Below are 17,283 nucleotides of genomic sequence, written 5' to 3' on the forward strand. Positions count from 1 at the left end.
CGGAACATACCTGCCTGAACAAGACATCGTATGCTCATACCCTAAGCACTCATCGTGATAACTTCCGATCATATCTGATCTCGGACCGCAATGCCACTTTCCCCACCAGAACATGACTGCTTCATATATTTATATTAAGCTCTCAACACTCGGGTCCAAAGAGCCGCGGCGAGTCCATGTGTTTTGCATGGGCATCTGCATGAGCCCTTACTTTGCACCACAAGGGGCGAAATCTGCTGAATAAATACACAGCATAAACTGATTGTAGATGTCGAATCCGCAGCGCAACTCAAATTTCACAGAGGGTGGATGATATTGTAAAATTTTATCCACAATGCTGGTACTGTAACATGAAGGAAATTTTCTGTTGGAACAATCTGCATGGAAATCTGCGGCATATCTGACCTTTGTGCACTTATCCTTATCACAAGTGGCCAGTGGTGGACACTTCTTTAGTTTTTTCAAAGAAATAGAAATAGTGTAATATCTGGAAGTTATTCTTTATAGGTTAGCAATGGTATTATCAAAATTACAATGGACAACCAGACAGAAAAGAAGAAACATACATGTCTATGGTATCAGCTGGTGAGAACAGTACCTTCCCTTCTTCTGATAAGTGGGGTATCCTTTTCAAGCACACACTCACACTTGGTACTGTTCCACTGGAAACCAGAAGGACAATATCTATTTTCTTGAAAACAGCTATAAAATAAATCAAGTAATAAATAAATACAATATATCAAATATTCACTTATTGATAATCAAATAATCAATCATGCTGCTGGTACTCCGTAGCCATATAACCAAGTAGGAAAAAACTCGTAAACACACAAATACAAAATCTGCAATAGGACCCGCTATGATTATATGCATTTATAGTTAACAGTTTGTATGAATGGTTTTGTTGTTTGCAGCAGGGGAACCATTGGATCTGCCCAGACAGCACCCATTGCATTCAATGTGGGCACAGTATAGGAATAATGCACACAGTCACAGCAAGTATTAGAACAATATGCAGATTAATGTTATAGGACAGGGAAATAAAAAAGGGTGATATCAAAGCTGAAGGCTAAAAGTCGCAGCACATCATCTTCATACAAGAGTAATGATGCAGTGATGCTATGGTACGCAGATTACAAACGGAGAATCCTGATACAAAAGTAATGCACATAGTGATGTCACAGTATAGTAATAATAAATACAGTCATGTCACAACGCAGTATTAAAAAGCATGGTGAGAAGAATGTATGACGAATCCATCGATGTAGCTGTGACCGTCCGATCATTTAAACGTGTTTTCCAAAGTCAGCAAGTTATCCTCTATCCGTAGGACAAGAATAATTTACTAATTATCGGCTGTTCCACTGCTGAAGACCCCCAGCTATCCTGAGAACGGGGCTATGCAAAACCCTGTGTATGGAGAGGAGATCAAACATGCACCACTATACTCCATTCAAAGTCAAGTAAAAGTGGAACGCTGGACTTGGAAATTTCCGTCAGTCTGATAGACTTCCACTGATTTCAGACAAAGCTTCATTCTCGGAATGACAAGGGGCAAAATCCCAGTGATCAATAAGTTGTATCCTTTGATCGCCTCTAGCCTCTTATAATACTGATCTGGGATAACTTACTATCCTGGGAAAAAAACAATGAATTTGTATAAGGGCCTACCTGGGATGTCAAATTGCAATGCCAATATAGTGTTATTCAACCAAGAGGCAAAATGCTATCACAGGTGTCTGGCAACATCTTACTCCTTTATCCCAATTAAAAATAATTGGATGCTTTGTATGTCTGTGTATTGTGACTGTATTTTAGGCTTGAGAAGGGCCATTTGGCCGAAACGTTGCTCTATTTTAGTCTCCTCACTGCTGTGATGTTTTAAATATTTTAGTATAAAGATTAGATTTTTATAAAGATCTCTATAATGCCTCAGATATCCTTGGATTTGCTGCTGTTTTGGACCTGGTGGGAGGCCCTGCCGAGTAACACATACTCATTAATGGTGCATGGGCATTCTATACTGGACTGGGTATCTTGCAAATATCCTCTTTAGAGAGGATGAGGACTGAAACTCTACTGCCAAATCCGATCTCCTGTGTTGCACTAATGATGGGCAAATGCACTGAAACAAGTGTCTGTAAAAGGATTATTTGGCTTGGCTTCTTATACTAAGTCATAAGGCAATTAGGATATTGACCCTTTAATGAACAGTTAAAGGGTCAATATTGACTTTTAGGATCGCTGTATCCAATAGGTGGCACTAGAGTTGCTGTCCTTTTCCTCTCTGAAGAGGCTATTTGCATATATATTCCCAAAGGAGCACTGCATGGCATATAAGTCTCCTTACACCAACTTGGGGTTCTCAACAAGTAGAAACTTAACCCCTTAGACTCATAATATCTTGTAAAGGCATCTAGACAGATCGTACAATATATAAACGATCAAATAGTGGGAATCTATATTTCATTACTTAAAGTGTTTGTCCACTTTCAGAAAAATGGGCCCAAAACTCTAAAATATAACTAAAATAACAAACTGAGCAGGTATTGACTCACCATGGGTCCAGTGCCAGCTCCCCACCACTACTCCAGTCTCGTTGTTTTGGCTGTAGTGGTAATGTCATGTCAACAGTGCATGTCACCAATCCAGTCAGTCACTGAGCTCAGCAGATCATGCCATCAAACTCGGCACAGCTGCAAGCTGCGGAGCTCGGTGATTGGATAAAGAGATGATGATGCATAAATTGTTGTATGTCCCCTACTCAGTATGGGGAGGCAGGCCAAACTAACATGAGTACTTTGGAATTTTGAAGGGATTTTACTCAGGGTGACCATTAACCAGAATCTTTCACAGTCATGTGAGGTAACAGCTTCCAGGGAGAGGCTGATTATAAGTTTTTAATCAAGTGGAGCGCCCCCAGACGCAGGGCCGCGGGGCACTTGGTACCGGGCCTCTCAGTCTCGGTCTTGGGGTTGTCACGGTGGCCTGACCCGGTCCGTGACCCTGCTAAGGGGCGTCCAATTAAAGGTGGTGGTGCGAGGAAATAACGAAGACACAGGGTTGCAGTCTCTTTACCTCTTTACTGTAGGCTTCAGGATCCGCAATCCGGAGCACTGCTAACAGGGCTGGCTGAGACCGGCCGGTCCGAAGGCATATCCAGAGTTCCCTTCACAGGTGGAAATCAGTGCCTCCCTTCTAGCGCCTGTGTGTTGTAGTACTTCCCTGCTGAGCACCACGGGATAGTCCTCACAACTGTTGCGTCTGTTCTGATGTTCTTTCTCACAACTCTCGTTTCTATTCTGATGTTCTTCTCCATCCCCCAGATGATATGGCTAGGACGCACCCGTATGACAGGTAGGCCTGGAGTTCTTCCGGGACCCTAGTGACGCCTGTTATGATCCGGTGACCTTGGAGCCGCATAAGACTTTCTCAGGAGTAGGTGGAACCTGTACTGACCGCAAACCCTAAACTGTCACCGCAACTAGAAGTAGCCGTGGGGTGTACCTAACACATCCTAGACACCTCGACACAGCCGGAGGACTAAATACACCTATAGATGGAAATGGGATTTCTATCTTGCCTCAGAGTAGACCCCCAAAGGATAGGCAGCCCCCCACAAATATTGACTGTATTAGAGGAAAGACACACGCAGGCAGAAATCAGGATTTAGCAAAAGAGGCCACGCTAGCTAAATAGGAAAGGATAGGACAGAATACTAAGCGGTCAGTATTAAAACCCTAAAAATATCCACAGCAGATAATACAAAAATTCCACCATCTAACTAAAGACATGGAATGTATATCTGCATCTCCTGAGAATCCAACTTGACTGAAATATCCAAACACAGTCTAAGCTGGACAAGAAAAAACATTGAATAGTACTGAATTGTAAAGCACACAGCATGTGTGCTGTAGAAACAAAACCAGACACTCATCTTTGCTGATTTGGCAGCAGGGCTGGAGGAACCAGACAGAGATGCAAAACCTCCTAGAACAATGGACAACTGGCAAGGGCTAATGAATCCTGCACACCTAAATATCCCAGTCAGAGCTGCAATCAGCAGGAACACCTGACCAAGATTGCAACCCAGGGACAACTGCATTACCACCAACAACCACCGGAGGGAACCCAAGAGCAGAATTCACAACAGTACCCCCCCCCTTGAAGAGGGGTCACCGAACCCTCACCAGAGCCCCCAGGCCGATCAGGACGAGCCAGATGAAAGGCACGGACCAAATCAGCAGCATGGACATCAGAGGCAAAGACCCAAGAATTATCCTCCTGGCCATAACCCTTACATTTAACAAGGTACTGAAGCCTCCGCCTCGAAAAGCAAGAATCGAAAATCTTCTCAACCACATACTCCAACTCCCCATCAACCAACACAGGGGCCGGAGGATCAACAGAGGGAACAACGGGCACCACATATTTCCGCAATAAAGATCTATGGAAGACATTATGGATAGCAAAAGAAGCCAGAAGGGCCAATCGAAAAGACACCGGATTAATAATCTCAGAAATCCTACAAGGACCAATAAAGCGAGGCTTAAACTTAGGGGAAGAAACCTTCATAGGAACATGACGGGAAGTCAACCAGACCAGATCCCCAACCCGAAGCCGGGAACCAACACACCGACGACGGTTAGCAAAACGTTGAGCCTCCTCCTGAGACAATACCAAATTGTCCACCACATGAGCCCAAATCTGCTGCAACCTGTCAACCACAGAATCCACACCAGGACAGTCAGAAGGCTCAACCTGCCCCGAAGAAAAACGAGGATGAAAACCAACATTACAAAAGAAGGGCGAAACCAAGGTAGCCGAACTAGCCCGATTATTAAGGGCAAACTCGGCCAATGGCAAGAAAGCCACCCAATCATCCTAATCAGCAGACACAAAGCATCTCAGATAAGTTTCTAAAGTCTGATTAGTTCGCTCGGTCTGGCCATTTGTCTGAGGATGAAATGCGGAAGAAAAAGACAAATCAATGCCCAGCTTAGCACAAAAGGCCCGCCAAAACTGAGAAACAAACAGGGACCCTCTGTCGGACACAATATTCTCCGGAATACCATGCAAATGAACCACATGCTGAAAAAACAACGGAACCAAATCAGAAGAGGAAGGCAATTTAGGCAAAGGCACCAAATGGACCATCTTAGAGAACGGGTCACAAACAACCCAGATGACTGACATCTTCTGGGAAACCGGAAGATCAGAAATAAAATCCATAGAAATATGCGTCCAGGGCCTCTCAGGGACCGGCAAAGGCAAAAGCAACCCACTAGCACGGGAACAACAAGGCTTGGCCCGCGCACAAGTCCCACAGGACTGCACAAAAGAACGCACATCACGTGACAAAGAAGGCCACCAAAAGGACCTACCAACCAAATCTCTGGTACCAAAATACCAGGATGACCAGCCAACACAGAACAATGAACCTCAGAAATCACTCTACTAGTCCATCTATCAGAAACAAACAGTTTCCCCACTGGACAGCGGTCAGGTTTGTCAGCCTGAAATTCCTGAAGAACCCGTCGTAAATCAGGGGAAATGGCAGAAAGGACAACCCCTTCTTTCAGAATGCCGACCGGTTCAAGGACTTCAGGAGAATCAGGCAAAAAACTCCTAGAGAGGGCATCAGCCTTAATATTCTTAGAACCCGGAAGATACGAGACCACGAAATCAAAACGGGAAAAAAACAAGGACCATCGAGCCTGTCTAGGATTCAGCCGCCTGGCAGACTCGAGGTAAATCAGATTTTTATGATCGGTCAAGACCACAATACGGTGCTTAGCTCCCTCGAGCCAATGTCGCCACTCCTCAAACGCCCACTTCATAGCCAACAACTCCCGATTGCCGACATCATAATTGCGTTCAGCGGGCGAAAACTTACGGGAAAAGAAGGCACACAGATTCATCAAGGAACCAACAGGATCCCTCTGAGACAAAACGGCCCCTGCCCCTATCTCAGAAGCGTCAACCTCAACCTGAAACGGAAGAGAAACATCTGGTTGATGCAACACCGGGGCAGAAGTAAATCGGCGTTTAAGCTCCTGAAAGGCAGAGACAGCCGCAGAGGACCAATTCGTCACATCAGCGCCTTTCTTCGTCAAATCGGTCAAGGGTTTAACCACACTGGAGAAGTTAGCAATGAAACGGCGATAAAAATTAGCAAAGCCCAAAAATTTCTGAAGGCTCTTCACAGATGTGGGTTAAATCCAATCATGAATGGCCTGAACCTTAACCGGATCCATCTCTATAGATGAGGGAGAAAAAATAAAGCCCAAAAAAGAAACCTTCTGCACTCCAAAGAGACACTTAGACCCCTTCACAAACAAAGCATTATCACGAAGGATCTGAAATACCATCCTGACCTGTTTCACATGAGACTCCCACTCATCGGAAAAAATTAAAATGTCATCCAAATATACAATCATGAATTTATCAAGATAAGTCCGGAAGATATCGTGCATGAAGGACTGAAAAACAGATGGAGCATTAGAGAGCCCGAATGGCATCACAAGATATTCAAAATGGCCTTCGGGCGTATTAAACGCAGTTTTCCATTCATCACCCTGCTTAATATGAACAAGATTATATGCCCCCCGAAGGTCAATCTTAGTAAACCAACTAGCCCCCTTAATCCTAGCAAACAAATCGGAAAGCAGAGGTAAAGGGTATTGAAACTTGACCGTGATCTTATTCAAGAGGCGATAATCAATACAGGGTCTTGTGAAGAGCGGAACAAAAATGGTTACCTCAATGAACCAAAAAGAATTTGTGATCAATATTGACCTGTCCATTCAAGGACATTTTAGCCATAGTGTGAAATCCTATTTTTTGTTTGTGAAACTGCCACTTAGGCGAAACTGTACTGTTTTGTTTGTTGTGAAACTATCACATAGCCGAAACTGTTTTCTTTTGTCTTCTCTTTTCTCTCTTTGTTTAAACAAGCAAAACTTGTATAACCACTGAAACTACCTGTACAACTATATAAAGAGGGGATAGCACCTTGAAGGCAGGCGTGCTTCAGAGGCTTCCCAGTGATATACTATACGAGACGTGTCTTGTGTATTATTTCTGGTGATTCCCCACTTCCAAAGGCTGCTCCGACTGAGTGTGGTCCCGACATTTCCTGGCGCCCGAACAGGGACCCGAGGTCTGTGTACTCCTTCAAGAACACCGGCAGAATACGAACGAAAAGAGAATCTGGGATAATGGACGGCAGATGAATAAAAACCTGGCCAGGTAAGAGACACTGTTAGATCTCATATCTGCCCTGCACTGTCCGTAAGATTTTCTGTGTCGTGTCCTTTAGCGGGTAATTCTAGTAGAGAAGGATACCTATAGCTCGGGTTCTTGAACTACTTAGGAATTGACCACCTCACGGAGTACGGCATTGAATGAGAGTGAATGTGAATAGAAGGTGTGTGGAAGTTGGGAATAGCCCTATAAGCCGCCCAGGGTGTTGAAACAGAAGAAGTGATTGTCCCACTGGGCAACGTGGTTGCGTCCTTTCGGGGAGACCTCCGCGCCTATGTTCAATCTCTGATCCTGTCTTTGACGAAAACCTGGTGACGGATAAGTGTATGATAGTATGAGCCCAGGACAGATAAATTAGCCTGGGACAAGATACGTTGTATTTTGATCCTCTGTCTGGTTGCATTTGTGTTGTTTGCTATAGGTGTAGGAATCAGGATTTTCTTACATCAGCATGGTACGCAGAAGCCGTTAAACATCCTAGCTCCTTAGGAAGAAGGTAACGAGGTATTCTCATACCCAAACGCCACCTAGGGCAAGAAAAGAAAAAAGCTCAGGATAAGAAAATGGGGAATAAGCAAACAAAGTCGGAACCAGAAGAATTAGATATCTATACTATCATAAAGGAGAGAAGTGGTGAAGATGCCACTAAGGGGCTGAGAAAGATTTTTAGTAAGTTTGGAGTTACTAAGGCAGAAGCCTTTAGTAGGAAAAAATGGGAAGGAATTCAGGAAAAAAAAAAAAGGCATAATCAGAGACAAGAAATGGATAGATCAGATCCAAGCATTGATTGATGTCTCTAGGGTAGCAGAAAAAGAGGGATGGACATATAATCAACAGAATAAAAAGTGGTGTATTAGACCCGCAGGCTATGGAGAAAAACAAAATGTGGAATATAAGAACACCCCACCCCCATACCTTAACCCACATGCCCCATCTTTTCTCCAAACACCACCTCAAAGTTTAGCCGGACCAGGAGGATGGGTATGTCCGCACTGTGGACAACAAAATCCAGACTGGAGAAATGATTGCCTAGCCTGTGGTACACCTAGACATGGCGCTGTACTTGCCCCTGTTAGGGTAGTACCAAGACCCTTTAGGGAACCTGGTGCTGACGGAGTAATGGGAACTAGATATCACCAAACTCGACAATATTTCCCTTGGTCCCCCGCTGAAGGCATGTCTCTCTTGCATAACGCACCAGATCCCACCCAGTGTCCAGTTAGATTTGCACAATATATACAGCAAATTATTCAGACTCACGCTGGAGTTTGGGCAGATGGAGAAGAATTATGTAGAATGAAAATGACTCCTGGACTCTTCCAGGAGCTATTAGCAAATCTACAGGTACATAGGCCCCAGGCAGGAGATGGTGCCTTACAAACGATAGAATCAGGTACGCAATTTATAGATCACTTAATGGTCTTCATGAGGGAAAAACAGAGGCAGAGAGGAACAACGGGAGTGGTGGCTCAGAAATCTGAACAATCAGTAGACGAATATTATCTAAGTGTAGAAAATAATTTCAGAGATGAAGGCATGGATCTAACCGCTTCAGGAATGATGAGGTTAGTTACAAAAACCTTTATAGATGGATTGTCTCCAAAAGTGAAGGAAAAGCTTAAGGCCGCAACCCCTGATTGGAGAACCTTGGAAGACCCACACCTGGCTAGACAGAAAGCTGTAGGGATAGAAATGGACTTAAGAGAAAATTCTAAGCCAGTAAGAATTGCACAGGCTAATACTGGCTCTACTAATCAAAAGTTTACTTGTCATTACTGTAAGAAGCCAGGACATTTCCAAAGGGAATGTAGGAAGAGAAAAGCAGATATAGATTCAGGAACCTTTGTACCCAAAAATAGGATAAATAACCCAGCGCCTGATCAAACAGACAGCTCAGAATGACTGAAGGTTATGCAGGTCTCTCTTCCTTCTAGAAGACCAATAATACAAGTTGAGGTTGAGGGTAAAAATGTACCTTTTCTGATAGATACGGGAGCAACATCCTCCATTTTAAATCAGGACTTTTTACCATATCCTGACAATATATCCTCAAAGGTTACATATGCAGAAGGGTATGATGGTAAAATTCAGGCGTTGCCCTTTACAAAACCTTTAAATGTGAGCTTTGGCCCTAAAACCTTTGTATCCAAATTTTTATTTGCTAAAGGTGCACCTACCTGCTTGCTGGGTACTGATGTCTTAAGTAAAATGCACGCAAACATCCATTTTAGAGAAAATGGCACAGTTATGCTGACCATCCCTGAAGATGCAGAAACTCTGGAACAATATGCTAGAATACAGGCAATGGAGGATTTTCCCGGAATTTGCACTCAACAAGCAAAAATTGACTTGTCTCGGGTTCCTGACAGCCTATGGGCAAAAGGAGACACTGATGTAGGATTCTTATCAGTAGCTCCTATACTGTTAGAAACTGCCCCGGGAACCATTTTACCTCAGCTTAGGCAATACCCCATCAGCGCCCAGCAAGAACTGGCGATTTCTCAACAAATTCAGGATTATGTATTACAAGGTGTTTTGGTAGAAATCAGGTCACCCGCCAATACACCCTTATATCCTGTTAAAAAGAAAGTTTCCTCCAAAGAAACTATGGTGAAATATCGCATGGTGCACGACCTACGGGAAATCAATAAGGTTTTGGCACCGGTCACCCCTGTGGTACCGAATCCTCATACCTTACTGTCTCAAATTCCCAGCACTGCTGCATATTTTACGGTAATTGACTTATCAAACGCATTTTTTTCTGTGCCACTACATAAGAACTGTTGGCATTTGTTTGCCTTTACATTCAAGGGTAAACAATTAGCATGGACAAGATTGCCACAAGGTATGGTACACTCACCAACTTTGTACTCTGAAGCAATGCAGACCGTGCTGAAAAATTTCACCCCAGAACCAGGAGTAGTCATTCTACAGTATGTAGATGACTTACTTATTTGTTGCCCTGATGAGCAGACGGCAGTTACCTCAACTGTTAATTTCTTAATTTTCCTAGCGCAAGAAGGCTGTAAAGTAAATAGACAGAAACTCCAGGCTTGTCAACAAACAGTCGTGTTCTTAGGTCACTGCATATCACAGGGCATCAGACACCTCACACCTCAACGTACGGAAGCCATACGTAACATGCTTGAACCCAGGAATCACAAACAGCTGCGTGCTTTCCTGGGTATTGTTTCACACTGTAGACAGTGGATCATACATGCAAGTCAACTCATGCAGTCTTTATATGACTGTATTGCCAACACGCCATATTCACTCAGGGTACCGTCACACAGTGCAATTTTGAACGCTACGACGGTACGATTCGTGACGTTCTAGCGATATCGTTACGATATCGCAGTGTCTGACACGCAGCAGCGATCAGGGACCCTGCTGAGAATCGTACGTCGTAGCAGATCGTTTGAAACTTTCTTTCGTCGCTGGATCTCCCGCTGTCATCGCTGGATCGTTGTGTGTGACAGCGATCCAGCGATGAGTTCGCTGGTAACCAGGGTAAACATCGGGTAACTAAGCGCAGGGCCGCGCTTAGTAACCCGATGTTTACCGTGGTTACCAGCGTAAAAGTAAAAAAAAAAAAACCGTACATACTCACCATCTGATGTCCGTCAGGTCCCTTGCAGTCTGCTTCCCGCTCTGACTGTGAGCGCCGGCCGGAAAGTGAGAGCAGATCACAGCGGTGACGTCACCGCTGCGCTCTGCTCTCAGTGTACGGCTGGCACTGTCAGAGCAGGAAGCAGACTGCAAGGGACCTGACGGACATCAGATGGTCAGTATGTACTGTTTGTTTTTTTTTACTTTTACGCTGGTAACCACGGTAAACATCGGGTTACTAAGCGCGGCCCTGCGCTTAGTAACCCGATGTTTACCCTGGTTACCAGCGAACCTCGGCATCGCTTCAGCGCCGTGATTGCAAAGTGTGACCGCAGTCTACGACGCTGGAGCGATAGTCATACGACGCTGCGACGTCACGGATCGTGCCGTCGTAGCGACCGTAATTGCACGGTGTGACGGTACCCTCAGTGAAGAGGCTAAACAGTCATTTTCCTCTTTGAAAACAGCACTGGTATCAGCTCCGGCTCTGGGACTCCCAGACTACACTAAACCTTTTCAATTGATGGCAGCTGAGATATCCTCACATGCTACAGGGGTGCTCACACAAAAACATGGAAACAAACAGAGACCTGTGGCATACATATCAGCTCATCTGGACCCTGTAGCTAGAGCCGCACCTTCTTGTGTAAGAGTAGTAGCCGCAATTTCACTGTTATTAGATAAAGCTTCTGAGATTGTTCTTGATCACCCACTTCTAGTTCAGACCACTCATGATGTACATGGCATTCTTAACCAGGTCCAACCTAAACATATTTCAAAGGCCAGACACCTCCGTCTCCAATGTTCCCTACTACTGCCGCCCAACATTTCCTTTGCCAGGGTTCAGACTCTTAATCTCGCGTCTTTGCTCCCTTTAGAGTCTGAGGGGGGTACCATACCTGAGGAAACTGCACTCTCCAACTCCTTTGACCCATCAGAGTCAATGCATGATTGTGTACAATTAATGGAACAAGAGACTCAGGGCTTACGTAATGTACGTGACAAGCCACTCTGTAATGCTACATTTGAACTTTTCATAGATGGCAGTAGATATGCAGATATGAATGGACAATTTCATACAGGTTATGCGGTAGTAACTCAGCATGAAGTGCTGAAAGCAGAACCTCTCCCTGCTAATCAGTCTGCACAAGAAGCAGAACTTACGGCATTAGTTGAAGCTCTAAAAATAGCCAAAGATCAGACAGCAAACATATACACTGATTCTAGATATGCACATGGCATTATTTTCGATTTTGGCGTAATATGGAGAGCCAGAGGTTATATGACTGCTTCAGGCCAACCTGTTAAACATGCCTCCTCATTAGACAGATTCTGGAGGCAGCACAAGAAACTAAAGAAATAGCGGTGATAAAGGTAGCTGCACATGTGAGACTCGACACCGAGGAAGCCAGGGGTAACGATAAAGCCGACAAAGCAGCAAAACAGGCAGCACGTAAACCCTTACATCATGCCCACACACTAGATAGCTCTGAAGATGATGAGGAGAGATTAAAGGAAGCTCAGAAACAGGTAGACGACGAAGAAAGAGGGCAGTGGCAGAAAAAAGGGGCAGAAGATCAGCAAGGATTATGGAAAAAAGGAACTTTGTTGTGTTTACCCAGAGCCTGGTACCCCGCAGTGGCGAGTGACCTCCACCTACCTACGCATGTATCGGCAAACGGTATGACGCTCAAGGTAAAAGAAAGGTGGTTGGCTCCAGGCTTTGGTAATTTCGCTCGGAACATGTGTGCTGCATGCGCTATATGCCTGGCACACAATCCAGGTCAGACCATTAAAACCCCAACCAAGCATCATGTAAGACCACTGTATCCCTTTCAAAGACTCCAGATCGACTACATCCAGCTTCCTAGGTACAATGGATACGAATATGTGCTTGTGTGTGTGGACATGTTCTCAGGGTGGCCAGAGGCTTATCCAGTTCGTAAAGCCTCAGCAAAAACTACTGCCATTAAAATAGCACATGAACTGATACCCCGTTACGGCATGCCTGAGGTGATCGAGTCAGATAGGGGTACCCATTTTACTAGAGAAATATTCCAGAATGTTATGAAAATGTTGGGAGTAGAAAACCAGTTTCACACTCCGTATCACCCACATAGTTCAGGTAAAGTGGAAAGATTAAATGGAACAATAAAATTAAAAATCCAGAAGGCCATGGCAGAAACAGGAAAGCCTTGGACCGAGTGTCTACCACTTGCCCTGTATTCCATCCGAAACGCCCCAAGGGGGAAGGCTAAGCTGTCACCACATGAGATTCTTTTTGGTAGAGCAGCAAATTTGGGTTGTTATTTTCCACAACAACTGATGTTGAATACTGAGACTTTAACTGCTTATGTACAAGAATTACAAAAACGTTTAACTAAAGTGCATTCGCAAGTTTTTGCTTCCCTTCCAGATCCAGAAAATCTCGAAGGAGGCCACAAGTTGGAACCTGGTGATCAAATCTACGTGAAAAGACACACCAGAAAGACTCTGGAACCGAGATTTGACGGACCTTTCCAAGTCCTGTTAACAACTCCAACAGCAGTCAAGCTTGAAGGAAAGGCATCATGGATACATGCAAGCCATTGCAAAAAAGCAGTATAAGACTCATGATATTGATGTTAATAATGTTAACCTCAACGGAGGCATGGGAAAGATTGAATTCTCTAGCCCCTTTGAACAATAGATTCGTACAACATCATAGAAAATTAGTGCATGATTTGTTAAATAATACGCAACCCCTGGCAGATTGTTGGATCTGTACCCATTCACCAGTATCAGCCACAAGTATACCTTTTCTAGCAGTTCCCGTGTCAGCTGAAGAAATATTCGCTTGGCCTAATTGTTCAGACAACCTGTCCAACAACCAACCTGGCAATACTAGACTATGGAATACTACAATCGCCATACCAGTTGTGGGATGGGTAGAATTTCCTTGGTGGCAGGGCAATCTTACAGGAAAAATAGGCAACTTACAATATTTAGCACTCAGAGGAGGAGCATGGGTACCTAGGAATAAGACTGGATTAACTGATTTAGGACAGGTCCCCACTGAAAATCTACAGCTCAGTTTCAGTACAACCACCCCTTCCTCTGATGCTTTCAAACCTACAGTATTGGAAAGGTACATACATAATAGAAAATGGGAACATTCCGAGTTGTTCCCCCAAGGTGATGCAAACAGTTGTACAAGTAAGCCGGGGAACCTGGTTTGTAATGAATCCGATGAGTATGTCAACGGAATGCATGTATGTGGGAATCCCGCAGCCGGGTACTGTAGCCCCTTGGGACAAAAACCCTCTTGGTGTATGCTTCAGAATGTATCTAGTTTTGTGGATTTGGCTCACAGATTGGTATTGCAGCACTCAGCTTTGTGGGATCTGCCTGAGGGTACATTTTGGATATGCGGAGAAGGAGCATATAAATGGCTTCCCGTAGGTATAAAGGGTACTTGTACATTAGGACGCCTAACCCCGGCTACTTTCATAATTTCGAACAAACAAGTGAATATGCAAGCCGTGCCCAAGCACACACTGTATAAAAGAGCTGCAGATAACTCACCACGTCCCTCGGGGAGGCCACATATAGTACAAATGGGAATTCCCAACAAAATTGCTAGTACCATTTTTATTTATCCTATGTTAACACAGATGTGGGATAAATTAGTTAGAGCCACGGATTATCTGGATGACCAGATCTGGGACATATTGGACATATTAAATTGTTAGCCGGAGTATTACCACAGCAGCGCGTGTTGCTTCATATAAGCAGCAGAATCCAACGTAAGGCAAACTGTGTTTAATATATGCAGCTTGAACTGGAACAAAATAAGAAAGCTTTGACAGTAACTACCGATATAATCTAGTCCATGTAACACATGTCTCTCTGTGAAGGAAACAGCAGCAGAATGATGCAATCAGTGAGTGTCCTGTGACCTTTTTTTTTTTTTTACAAACTTTAACAATCACAGCATAGCTGACAAATGAACACTCATAGACATTCAATGCAGACTACAACAGGAATGGAGTTGTTGCATTTAAACTTATTCCAACACCCCCACTCAACAACTGCTTATCCTGTTAGTCCCATTGCAGTTCTGAATTCTTCAAACTTGGCTCTTGACAATGGCTTTGTCAAAACATCTGCTAACATCTTGTCAGATTCACAGTAAACAAACTTTAGAACTTCACGCTCTACTAAGTCACGCAAGTGATGATGTTTAACATCAATGTGCTTTGTTCTTGCACTTATCCTTTCACTGCTGGCGAGCTTGATACATCCTTGGTTGTCCTCATAGATAACAGTTGGTTCAGCTAGTGGTTTGCCGAATTCTTCCAAAAGTTGCTTCAACCAAATTAACTCTTGACTTGCATGAGCAGCTGATGTATATTCTGCTTCTGTAGAAGACAATGCAACTGACACTTGTTTTCTACTCGACCATGAGATTGAAGTGTGTCCTAACTTGAACAAGTAACCACTTGTTGATCTTCGATCACTTGAGTCTCCAGCCCAATCTGCATCTACATATCCTCTGAGAATTAGATCTCCTGATGCAGAAATCTTTAGACTTAACTCTTGGGTTGCCTTAAGATACTGAAGAAGTCTCTTAATTGCATTCCAATCTCTTTGGCGTGGCTTGCTTACACGTCGGCAGAGAATTCCCACTGTGGCTGAGATATCTGGACGGGTTGTGGTTGCTATGTATAGAAGTGCCCCCACTGCTTGTCTGTAACTGTCATTTGTGGGTAGCAGATCTTCTTCTCCTTCCAATTTTAGGTAAGATGGATCCATTGGAGTTGATATGCCTTTGGCTTCTGACATTCCAAACTGGTTTAGAACTGTGGAGATTTTAGAATTTTGATTAAGAAGAAAACTTCCATCTTCCTCTCTCTGGATTTGGATTCCCAAATAGTATGTCACATCTCCAAGGTCCTTGGTCTCGAAATGCTTGTTCAGAATTTGACCTAGTTTTGAAATTTCTCTCTCTTCTTGATGCGCTATTATTACATCATCCACATATAGAATAACATACATCCAATCTTGTGATACACCTTTTGTATACAAACATGGATCCGCTTGAGACCTTTTAAATCCTTCGTCGATTAACACTTTGTTCATCTTAGTGTTCCATGCTCTTGCTGATTGCTTAAGGCCGTAGAGAGATTTTTGCATTCTGCAAACAAGGTTCTCTTTACCCCTTTTAACATAGCCTTCTGGTTGAGTCATGTACAGCTCTTCTTCAATGTCTCCATGTAGAAAGGCTGTTTTGATGTCAAAATGTCTTACTTTCATCTGCTGAACAGCAGCTATGGATAATAAAGTTCTGAATGTAGTTTGCTTGGCAACTGGAGCAAAAGTAGCATCATAATCTTCACCATATTTTTGTGAATATCCTTTTGCGACCAATCTTGCTTTAAAACGGTGAATATTACCTTCAGAGTCATATTTGTTCTTAAAGACCCACTTACATCCAATTGCTTTCTTGCCTTGAGGTAGCTCTGTGAGCTCCCATGTTTTGAGCTTATGAAGGGATTCCATTTCTTCATCAGCAGCTTTTATCCATTTTTGCTTCTTATGAATAGGCAGTTTTTGCATTTCCTGCCATGACTGTGGCTCTTCTTCTGGAATTGATCTGACCATATAAGAAAGGCGTTTAGCTGGAATTCCTTTATTTGATCTTTCTGATCTTCTGATCTCCTGAGGTTGGCTTGGTTCTTCTGTTTCTTTTTCAGTACTTTCAGAGCATATCCAGACTTCAGTATTTTCTTTGAGATTCTCTTCAATGTCTGGAATCACTGACTGAAATTCTTGTTCCTTAGGTTGAATTATTTGCGTAACCTCATGAAATTTGAGCGATACTGAGTTTTCATCAATCACTACATCTCTGCTGATTGTTACTGTGTTGGTCTGTGGATGCAGGATTCTGTATCCTTTCTGAGTTTCACTGTACCCCACAAGAACTCCTTCCTTTGCATGAGATTCCCACTTAGAACGTTTTTCTTTGGGAACATGCACAAAAGTTTTGCTTCCGAATATCCTGAGATGCTTCAGGTTGGGCTTCTCACAGTTCCATAACTCATATGGAGTTTTACTTGTAGCTTTACTTGGCAGTCGATTTTGAAGATAGGTAGCAGTCATGATGGCTTCTCCCCAATATGTTGTAGGTAGGTTTCCATCAAATAGCATACTTCTTCCACTTTCACAAAGAGTTCGGTTCTTTCTCTCTGCTGTGCCATTCTGCTCTGGGTTGTATGGAACGGTTGTCTGGAACACGATTCCATTCTTTTTCAGGATGGTTTGCACTTTACCACTTGTATATTCAGTTCCATTATCTGCTCGCAGTACCTTTGGTATTCTTCCAAATTTGTTAAGAACTGCAGCAAGATATTCTTCAAGTTTCTGTGG

The 17,283-nt window shown here is 43.6% G+C and overlaps 1 protein-coding gene across 1 annotated transcript in view; it reads right to left on the minus strand.

Annotated features, from left to right (window-relative positions):
* VEGFD (vascular endothelial growth factor D) overlaps nucleotides 1–17,283 on the minus strand; it is a 119,901-nt gene that overhangs the window by 11,936 nt on the left and 90,682 nt on the right. Inside the window, exon 5 of the mRNA XM_077294179.1 lies at nucleotides 599–702. Within this exon, the coding sequence (XP_077150294.1) occupies nucleotides 599–702 (104 nt within the window). The remainder of the gene's footprint in view (nucleotides 1–598; nucleotides 703–17,283) is intronic.

Source organism: Ranitomeya variabilis, chromosome 3 (assembly GCF_051348905.1).
Source record: "Ranitomeya variabilis isolate aRanVar5 chromosome 3, aRanVar5.hap1, whole genome shotgun sequence".
Taxonomy (NCBI): domain Eukaryota; kingdom Metazoa; phylum Chordata; class Amphibia; order Anura; family Dendrobatidae; genus Ranitomeya; species Ranitomeya variabilis.